Source organism: Prionailurus viverrinus, chromosome B3, assembly GCF_022837055.1.
Source record: "Prionailurus viverrinus isolate Anna chromosome B3, UM_Priviv_1.0, whole genome shotgun sequence".
NCBI classification, from domain to species: Eukaryota; Metazoa; Chordata; class Mammalia; order Carnivora; family Felidae; genus Prionailurus; species Prionailurus viverrinus.
Window position 1 is genome coordinate 49,609,077 of NC_062566.1, and position 11,107 is coordinate 49,620,183.

General features: G+C 38.4%; 1 protein-coding gene across 14 annotated transcripts in view; it reads left to right on the forward strand.

The window, feature by feature from the left end:
- ATP8B4 (ATPase phospholipid transporting 8B4 (putative)) overlaps nucleotides 1-10,383 on the forward strand; it is a 268,475-nt gene extending 258,092 nt beyond the window's left edge. For 7 of the 14 annotated variants that reach the window (XM_047861372.1, XM_047861373.1, XM_047861378.1 and 4 more), the window contains 3 exons: nucleotides 3,566-3,704; nucleotides 6,574-6,704; nucleotides 8,304-10,383. In XM_047861372.1, the coding sequence (XP_047717328.1) occupies nucleotides 3,566-3,704; nucleotides 6,574-6,704; nucleotides 8,304-8,585 (552 nt within the window). In that variant the 3' untranslated portion in view covers nucleotides 8,586-10,383. Of the gene's footprint in view, nucleotides 1-3,345; nucleotides 3,401-3,565; nucleotides 3,705-6,573; nucleotides 8,184-8,303 lie in introns of those variants that run through there. The other 7 variants (XR_007152768.1, XR_007152767.1, XR_007152769.1 and 4 more) reach the window with 7 other exon arrangements.
- Nucleotides 10,384-11,107: the final 724 nt, after the last annotated feature.

The following is an 11,107-nucleotide window of genomic DNA, read 5'->3' on the forward strand; positions in this document are numbered from 1 at the left end:
AGTCAGAACTCCTAACAACCTAATTGCATTGATAGATCAGAGAGTATGTACATTTTAAATTTCATTAATATTGTTATATTAATTTCCAAAAAGGATCATAGTTGCAGACAACAGACACTTCTTCAGTTTAACTAAAAAAGAGTTATTAAAAGCAGTTAGGTAGCTCCAGACTCTTCAAGAGGGTAAGGGAACCAGGGAGAGCCACAGCTAGGCCTGTCACCTTTGGGAGCAGTACGCAACCATATGACTGCACTATTGTAGTGTAAATTCCATAACTACCTCTTAACAGCTTGGCCCTTATCACACTGGGCACTGGATGCCAGGTCAGCCACAGATTTCCAGAGAACCACCATGCTTATCAAATAGTGAGACAAGTGTATTAAAGTTTTCCCTTGTGGTTATGATTGTTATCAGGTTCTTGTGTTTCAAGGAGATTTAACCTTATATAATTTGAGGCTATATTATTTGCCATATAATGGCTCTTGATTGTTATTTGTTCTTTGTAGCTTTTATCTTTTATGATAAAATGTTCTTATTTAAATTTCATTTTTTATATTAGTTTTACTTCTATTGCTTTTTTTAGTCCTGATATGTAATGTAGGCCCATCCCTTCCTTTTCAACATTTTCTTCTCTCATTCTGTTGTTTTTGTCCTTTGATAAGGAAGCTAAACTACTCATTTTTATTGTTACTACCCTATATTTTATCTTGCTCCTTTCATGTTATTTTATGATTACTTTTAATACTTTTCTATTTCCACTTTTTCCTTTTCATGCTCAGATGCATTGTGATCTTTAAATATCTTATTTGTCATAAATAATTTATAAGTGTTGCTATTTGTATTCCCATCTTACTCTTGAGTTCTCCCTATTTTTGTAGTCGTTTAAGTCTCTATTTCCATACTGAGATACCAAAATTAAATAACTAAATCCTTCACCAAACGTTTCACTATCCTGTCTACACCTTCCCTCATCTGCTTCCAAATTAAACAATTTTGGAAATGTATTATTATTTCTCTCTCCCTGCTCCTACTCCCCTCCCCAACTCTTGTGTTTGTTAATATCCTAGAGTTGCAGTTTCATGGTGTTACTAAATGCTCCTTTAACATATGTTTTGACTGTTGTAATTTTTTTTCTTTATAGAGCCAACTATAAATGTACAAAAATCATTGCTCATCACCATTTTTATGCTCTTTGTCTTCCACTCTTTTGAAGTCTTTGTTCTCATTGAATTTTTATTTGCAGCAATTTCCTTGAGTAATTTCTTCAGAAAGCGTACAGAGATGTTATACTTTTGAGCTCAAAGCTTTCTTTTTTGGGGATGCCTGGGTGGCTCAGTCAGTTAAGCGTCCGACTTCGGCTCAGGTAGGTCATGATAATGCGGTTCGTGAGTTCGAGCCCCACATCTGGCTCTGTGCTGACAGCTCAGAGCCTGGAGCCTGCTTCAGATTCTGTGTCTCCCTCTCTCTCTGCCCTTTCCCTGCTCACACTCATGTATGTGTCTCTCTCTCAAAGATAAACATTAAAAATTAAAAAAAAAAACTTTCTTTTTTTGTCCTTACATTTAAATAATATATTGGACGGATATGAGATTCTTGAGTCAGAGACTTTTGCTTTAGGAACTTTGTAAATGTTGTTCCACTATACCCAGTTTCAGATATTAGGTTGATTCTCTTTCCTTTGTAAGTAATCTGGTCTCTATCTGCAAGTCTCTGTTCTTGTCTTTTGGCTTCACAAATGCCACTGGAATGTGACTTTTTTCATTAATCTTCCTAGGATTTAGAGTGCCCTCTCAATCTGAAAATCTTGTTTGTTCACAATACCAGAGCAATTTTCTTCTGTCATTTCTTTGATTGTTACTTCTCTCTCTCATACTTTTTCTCTAAGATGCCATTATTGGTGTATTGGGCCCATAAGTCTCTCATCTATGGATTTTGCCATCCATGTCTCATATCTTTTTGCATATGGTTTCCATTTCTTCAAGTTTTTGCTCTCTGTTGTGAGATATTATTTCCATTTGTTTTTTCCAGAATATTAATTCAGTTCTCATCAGTGACTATTCTTATTTGGTTTCTCTATTGAATTTTTAAATTCAGGAATAATGCTTTTTTTCTTCCAGAATTCATTTTTTTCCCTGTGATCTACCTAAGAGTTCTCATTACATTTTTTTTTTTATTATTATTATAGTGCTTGTCTGTCTTTTCCATTAGTTCTGCCTGAATAGGAGCCACCTGGTCTTTTTTTTTTTTTCTTTTTCTTTTCAGTTGAGTCCTCTTTAATTGGTTGTGATTTTTCTACTCATACCCACACAGGCCAGGCTATTAGTATCTCTTGATGGTGATGAATTGACAGCTGGTGGAAGGTACAGTTGAGGATTTTGACCTAATGTGTTGGCAGCCAAATGAACTGGAAAACCATCATCTCTTTGCTAAGGATGAATGGCAAAGCTCTCTGTTCTTAGGCCTCTTAAGGAAAGAAAAAGCTGTCCTTTTAAAACTCCTGCAGTTTATATCCAAGGCTGCCAACATCTTTTTAATGGGGCAAGATAAAAAACAGTAACCTTCAAGTGAGGGGAGGAAGTGTATCTTCCTTTGCAGATGTAGAGAAGGATCTGTTTACTGTGTAAGTAGGGCCCCCTCAGGAAAGTGAGAAATTAGTTGTTTTGCACCAGACTCTGCTAGAAATGCAAACCTTGGACTACTTGGGGCCTCTGAGATGCAAATAATGTTGCCAGAACCTATTTGTTTTTCTCTGAATCCTTGCTTCTGAATTTTATTATGTCAAAAGAGAATTAAAGATTTTCTTTCTTATTATTTAAATAATTTAAGAAAAAGGACTATGAAAATGATTAAGAATATTGATATATAACAGATTATACCCATGTAAAATAGTCATGTGAAAAAATTTTTTCCGTGTTTATTTATTTTGAGAGAGCACAAGCGGGGACTAGGCAGAAAGAGAGAAAGAAAGAGAAGGGCAGGGAGAGAGAGAGAGAGAGAGGTGAGAGAGAGAGAGAGAGAGAGAGAGAATCCCAAGCAGGCTCCATATTGTCAGCACAGAGGCTGATGTGGGGCTGGAACTCACAAACGTGAGATCATGATCTGAGTCGAAATCAAGAGTTGGACACTCAACTAACTGAGCCACCCTGGCACCGCAGTCTTGTGAAAATCTATGTATGGATTATAAAATGTTGCACTTGCTCACTACTGCAAAAATTTTTTTTCCCAACAGAAACGCTTTAAGAGCAATTTGGAAAGTAACTTTGAAATTAGAAATCATTGTTTTCTTATTTCACACTTAAAAGAAGTTTAACATTTTATCTCCTGATTCTGATTCACCCTTGACAGATATAATGGCTTGCAGATATAAGTTCTGAAGTCAGTTGCCTACCAGAAATGTCAGGTCAGTTCCCAATGTTATGCAGAAAGTAGGAGTGCCTGTGGTTGGCTGGTAGCTAGACAGGTGTAACTGTGTCTTCACAGAGCAGTCCTGGGGAACCATCACTCAGTAAAATGATACTCTTGTAATCCTCAAAGACCTCCCCTTTGCATTCGACTTCATTTACAGATAGCCTTGGATACCAGTTACTGGACTGTCATTAATCATTTCTTCATCTGGGGGAGCGTTGCCACTTATTTCTCCATTTTATTTACAATGCACAGTAATGGCATCTTTGGCATCTTCCCAAACCAGTTTCCATTTGTTGGTAAGTGAGTCCTACTATCTGTGGGGGCTAGTGTCATGCTGTCATTTATTTTTCTTTGTAATTTGTTTTCTGTGTTGGGTGGGTGGGATGACGGATGACCAATAATCTTTTCTCTAGGAATGGATTGAGCCAGGCATCTAAAGGTTTTCAGGCTTGAGAAGAGCTCCAAGAGATTAATTTCTGCTCTCCCTGCCAGATTGAGTCACTACAATAGCTGCATATAGGTTTCCAACAGCCTAGATGCAACAGACTGTCCCTTTGCAAACAAGAAGCATAACACATATTTCAAGGTTATCTGAGGGTCTGTAAAAAGGTCATGTATAATACAAAGAAGAGAAAGAAGTGTTAGGCTCTCCCTTTTATTCCACGTGATCACCAATTACACTGCCAAAGTTCACCTGTAGAACTCACTTGCATTTATTTAAGAAAGAAATGAGGTATAATTTAGAGCCATCTAAAAAAAAAGCTGAATGTTCACCTATAAGTGGCACATAGAGTGGGCTCTGTAGTTAGACATCCAGGGTTCAGTTGTCAGCTCCACTACCTGAATGCTGGATGACCTTGGGCAGATGCCTTTTCATGCCTTGATGTTTTAAATTCTAAACCAGAGATATTAATAGTTTCTATGTTCATAGGAAACGTGAGGGATACATGAGATACTGCATATAAAGTGTTACCATGTGGCCTGGTACATAGTACTTTTTTAGTAAATGCTAACCATAATGATGGTGATGATGATGATGATTCAAGCAACTGTGTCTTGATTATTAGTTGGGAACACTGCAGAGTGATTTGAGCAGCAGATGGGTAGCCAAAGAACTCCAAAAATACCTTAACACCCTGTTCTATAATACTACAATGGTGTAAGCCACCATTGTATTCCACGTTTCAAAATGATTCCCAGAGGGCCACTGAGCTTTATTCCACAATGAGGCTATTAATATACTTTCTCAGAAGTTTTGAAATCTCTAATATGTGTAAGATAAGTTGGTAACAGTGATGTTTCTCAGTTCATCCCAGCAAACTGTGGAAAAGAGAGATGCATAGTGTCAGCCTTCTTGAGCTTTATCAGGCAGGACTGAGATTTTCATCTACCAGTTGAGGAATTCAGTCTAAGGAATCCAGAAAAACAATTCTGAGAAAACCTATTTATGTAGAAGGCAAAATAAGAGCAACTATAGGGCTATGTATTTCCACTGATGCAAAGGCACCTGAAATTATAATTCCAATTAAATGCGCACATACACTTAAGAACCTTCTTTTTCGTCTTCTGCCTCACTTTGCATGTCTATGGAAATCTTTAAATTGCACCACTCTTACTTAGCATGAAACATTAATACTTTGTTTACCAAGAGATTACAACCATGTAGAAACATGACAGTTAGGAATAAGAATAAGCATGTGACGAAAGACAGACATTTAACTATTTTTAGTTTTTTTTTCTTTTTATTCCTTCCTTCCTTTTTTTTTTTTTTTTTTTCTTCTTTGGTTGCCAAATCTGAAAGTTCAGCGCATTGATGAGAAGACTTCTAGTCCTAAGAGAGCACTTTAGCACGCATAATGAGACCGGAATGCCTCAACTGGAGAAAGTAGACTGTGTGGGGACCATTCTCTCCAGCTAAACACATGCCATTCCAGGAATTAATTACTGATCTCCAATGAGACTTCTCAAAAGTTAGATCAACATTGGGGTTTAAGAAAAAAAATTTTTTTTTCCTTAGTAGCCAGCAGCAAGCAGGAGTGTGGTTTTAAAGTGAAGCTTGTTTTTCCATCTGTGCCTGGGGGTACTGAGCTTCAAGGAGCTCAAAGAGTCATATAATTTATTGAGTCAAGTTTGTTTCTGCCTAGGCAACTGTAATCGACTGCTCTTTGGTGGGCAAATTCTATCCTGCAAAGCCAGAAAGTGCAGACATACCAGTCAGTAGCCAAGCCCTCATACCCCAAACACATTCAAATGGGGTTCACACTTTAACTTTGAGAGAGGGGACCTGGCTAATTGGAGGTATTGTGGCAAATCCCTAAAAAACCAACAGGGACAGATGTTTATTTTGGTCATTTAAGTAGGGTTGACATGGTTCTGTAGGATTTGTCTGTCTGCTTAACTGACCCTTATTGCTTTCTTTAAACAAACACCCCAGGATATGAGGTGTGAGTATAAAGTAAGGAAACCGGCTTCAGGTTTGGTGATGAGTTTCACCACAGTATTGCACTAGCATGCTGGATGGCTGCATCAGAAGCCTCCTAGTGAGAGGAATGCTCCTTTCACAAACCCAAGAACATCCCTGATCTCCTTGGAACCTTGAGTTGTTCATAACCAAGTAAATGTTAGAGAGATCAGCAAGTCCCTTTGAGGCAGGTTTTCTGAGGTTGCTGCCTGAATTGTAAGGGTAGTAGCTAAAGCTCTCCTTTTATGGCATAGCCAGTCACCAAGACTATTGAGATTGTACCTGCATCCCAGACATATATTGTATAGTTTTGATATGACAGTTTTATTCAAGAGTCTTTAAGAGCAAATGTGCCTTTTAAAAATAATGGCTGCTTTGTAGTCAAGGGGTCTTGAGGCTGGATGAGAGAATTCTACTTCTTGAGTGAGCTGGACTGAGTCTGGATCAGAGAATACTTGGCTCTGATTGGCTGTCTCCAAGTGATAAGGCCATGAAGCAGTTCCCAAGGGTGATGATCCTACCACTCTTGCTTTACCATCACCTCTGAGCATACTATATACTGGAGAAGACACCTAGTGGTCCTCCCTAGTAGTCCAAACCTCACCATTTCAAAAAAGGCCTTATGGCAATAGACAAAGAGACTATTAATTCAATAATTCAGTCCTATTTATAACCACAGTGTATATTTTTGTCCTTAATAATAGGAAATGCACGACATTCTTTGGCCCAGAAGTGCATCTGGCTTGTTATTCTCTTAACGACAGTGGCTTCTGTTATGCCTGTGGTGGCATTCAGATTTTTGAAAGTGGATTTATGCCCAGCCCTGAGTGACCAGGTATGTTGCAGCACTGATGAGCATTTGAAGGGCTCGTTCTTGGCTCTTGGAATCATGTCCTTCTCTGCCTGATTGGAAACCTAGGAAAGGGATAATGAACATCTCGCCAGAAATACCCATAGGTATATGGCATCACATCACAGTAGATGGAACTGCCCACATCTGAATGGACCAGCTTTGTGAATGCCAATGAAGATAAATGTCTAGACTAAATATGAGTGCAAAACTGTTCTAAGGCAAAGGCATACTATAGGGAAAGTTATTGACAATGGGGGCAAGTAAAGGATGCAGTAAAAGAGAAACAAGTAATGTATCAGGTGAAGGAATTCTAAATTTTTGTAGAAATGTGGTAGTAGATTCAGAAACATGGGGGAGATGTTACCTTTTGAACAGATTAAGAAAGGGAACAGCAACATGATGACTGGATTGGAAAATACAAAGTTGAAAATAGAACAGATTATGGAAATTCTTAAACTAAGGGATTAACACTATATATTTCAGTGTTTTATGAGAAGAGTAGTATAAGCAAGACTATGTCAAGTTAGGTCAGGAACCAGATAAAAAACAGAAAAGGAGAAATAAGGGGGAGACACACTTTTGTAGTTGCATCGTGAGGAGGGGGCAAACACTTATGGAGTGAGTGACCAGGCCAATGATGCTGAGAGGAACTGAGGCAAGGATATCCTCCACATTCTGGGGCCAAAGCATGAGAAGATTCTCTCTGAAATGATTCACATATTCCCCTATTAGGTCTGTCCTTTCCCTTTGGCTCCATGAGCTCATTCAGATATAAACCCAGAAAATGATGGATGAGCTGAAGGAAGGAAGATGATGTTCATTTCTTCCAGTATGTAGTCAGATCATGATTTTATGCTTTTAATGGTTTTCTCCTGACATGAAAGTCAGACTCCAAGAGATCAGTTGAATCAGAGAACAATGCAGCTTACACCAAACCTTGGATCTTTTTCTCCTCAGCTTTACAGGGAAATCAAAGAAATGTTGGAAACCTACCCAAATGATGTTGAGCTCTTCTAAAGGCTGCAAAACAAACACAAACAAACAAAAAAACTAAAAGAAATCAAAACCCTGAAAATCTCATGATATACTGACCTACCACAAGAGTTGGAAATTTCTGACTCTCGTTTTCTAAATTTTCTCTTAGTCCAGTTACTAATGACTATTGGATCTTGAGAATCTTTAAGAGAAAGGGGGAAAGGCCTGTGTTTGGAGCCTGGGATTATAGATCAGTATTCTGACTGTGTTTGGATACTGCATGTTAGAAAATCCTTCTGTATAAAAGTATGTTCCTATTCATTTAAGATGGACCTGTAAGATGGAGACAGTAATGAAATTTGTCTTAATACTTCTTGCTTACTTAATAGTCTCTTGGTAGGAGTAAAACTTGACCAGTGCCCACTACAGTCTTTGGGGTGGAAAATTTCTTGGTTTTGTGGTGAAACACTTCTTTTTGCAATGAAGGTGAGTATTTTGTTATGGTTGATGTTTCTCATGAAAACGCTTTCTCTTCATAAAGTGGCCCAGGGCCTAGAGTCTGTCATTTGGATGCATCATCTCACTCTGGGTCTCCTTCCTCTCTAGATCCGTCGGAGGCAAAAAGCTCAAAAGAAGGCAAAGCCCTCACATAGCCGAAGGCCTCAGACTCGCAGGTCAAGCTCAAGAAGATCTGGATATGCTTTTGCTCACCAAGAGGGCTATGGAGAGCTTATCACATCTGGAAAAAATATGCGAGCTAAAAATCCACCCCCAACACCAGGGCTGGAAAAGACACTGTATAATAGCACTAGCTGGATTGAAAATTTATGTAAGAAAACCACAGACACAGTGAGCAGCTTTAGCCTGGATAAAACAGTGAAACTGTGAGTCAAGATGAATTTAAACCACATAGCTACTTTTCACTTCAGCCGAAGCTGAAATTCAGCTGGCTCCAGAGTTTGCAATCAGAGGCTGAGGTGGGCAGATTGCCTCAGTTCAAATCTCTGCCAAACAACTGCAAGGGCCCACCAAATAGGGGTGCACTCTCTGGGAAACCAGGCCAGATGGTCACTGTCTAATTTGTGATTTGCTGGGCAAAGGCCTCACAATACAAACAGAGGTTTTTCTTACCAACCTAGATACCAACTGAACTGAACTTTAGAACCTTATTAATGGAGAAAAATTTGTAACTCTGCATATACATTGAATGGATCTTCAAGTGGATAAAACAAGTGCAATCAAAAGGTATACATCTCAGCTGTGAAAAGCATGCTTGTTGACAGATAAGCATGTATATGTGAGATCAGCCTTTCCCCAAATACATTTTTAAGATGTACAATGTGTACTATGGTGCTTTCAGATTAACAGCTGTTTGTGACTCTCAAGTCTGGATATCTACATACCATGTGTGTTCAGCCAGGACAAACACATCACCTTCATGCCGTAGAATAGAAAAACATGTTGATGTTCCTCCTTTTGTTTTTTTGTTTTTTTGTTTGTTTGGTTTTTTTTACCGGTCTGAAGACAGAGTAGATTGGAGCATCTTTACAGTGGGATAAAAACTGCGAATTTGGTCAAATGTATTCACAAACCCTCAGGGACATGTTCATGAAATGTCCAAGAGGGGCTCTCTAGTAAGTATTCTGGACACTTTTCTATGACTTTTATACCATCCTCAGTAGTAACTTGCCCTGCATCATCCGGTGCCATTAGTGAAACCAGCATAGCATTGGAATTTCACACTTTAATGAGAATATTCCAAATAGTGTATAGGCAATACTTTCAACACTTCCAATTTTAAAAAGTTCAGATTTGAAACCAAACAAATTAATAAACAGTCTCTTCAATTACTATTTAAGTACTCAGGTTTAGGTCATTCAGCGTTAGTCACTTTCGATATTCAGCTCTTGTGTTTATAATTGAAGCGTATATGTAAAGTTAGTTTTACATATATGGAGATGTTCCAGTCCAGATTTTGAATCCATATGTGAGTTACCACTGTAGTTCCTGTAAAAGAATTCAGGCATATTTGTGTTCAGACTCCAGCTTTATTACTTCTTACCTCTATAACCTTGGGCAGGAAATGTGCCTCCTCTGAGACTCACTTTCTTCCTCAGTAAATGAGGATATACTACCTACCTCATGTGGTTGTTTGGGGATTATCAAAGCACAAATTCTTAAATCATTGAAAACATAATTTTCTTATGAATAGACTTCCACTTAACTCATCATCAGAATAGCAGCAATTTGAAGAGAATGTGAAATTGGAATTTAACTAGTCAGTAGGAAAGGCCTTGGAATGAGATTGCAAAATAAGATATAAAACTGGTTAGTGTGCTACAGAGAAATAGAACTATCGCCCTGGAGGTAAATTTCTCTGTCAGGAAGTACAAATAAAACATCATCATGCTTTACCAATTTTCTACAAGTCCGTCTCCAACCTCACCAGGTCCCTAATCTGGTCTCTGTTGAATTATTAAGTTGTCTTTCCCAAGAGAGTCAGATGGCCCTTGGCTGGGTTTGATGGATAATGGGCTAGCACACGAGATGACACAATCTCCCCCCCCCCCCACCTTTTTGTTGTTGTTGTTCAGAGGTTCCTAGTGCAGGATAATTTTTCCTGAAAAGGATAAAATAAGATAATGTGTAAAAGACCCTAATCCAGTGTTTTGATCATAGTAAATACTCATAGATATTCCCTTTTCCCGACATGCCTGCATGGACTTACCCAGATACTAGTTTTTGATGTCAAACTTGTGGTTAGTTTCACTGTTTGCTCACTTTTTGTAACATTTTTGAAAGATTTGAAAACCTCCAGTAAATGGTTTGGCGCTATTGGTGTTTGATGTTGTGTGTCTTCTTTATTGTGAACTCACCAGGGAGAGTTTTTGTCACATTGTTAACTGAGTTTTTTCTCCTCCTGAGTTTCCCTCTCCTTTACATGGCTGGGGAAAATGTATACCATTCTTAGGATCAGAGTCAAGAATCAAATGAACTGATGGGACCTAAGTGTAAGGAGTGGGAAAGATTAGGAATCATCCAAGTTTGCAAATTCAGTTCAAATTAAATAAGGCTGTTTTAAAACAGATAATGTGGATGATTGTGAGAAAAACACATTATCAACTCCCTTTGGCCCCACGAGATCCAAAAAAAGCTGCCACACCCATTGCGAGGTCATGCAATTCCTAGTGCCAGGGATTATTTTGAACCTGAAGATAAAGAGCCTCAGGAGTGGGTGATGATGGTGGTGCTCTGGGGAAAAATGAAATTTTAATTTTACGTAAATGTTATCAGATTACTTGGGGGGGAGCAACCTTTTTTCTAGATTCAGGACTGAAATTGGTAAATTGTGTTTTAAATTCTCAATCGTAAATTTTGAGCTGTTTTAGGCCATTGCAAATTGTACTCCC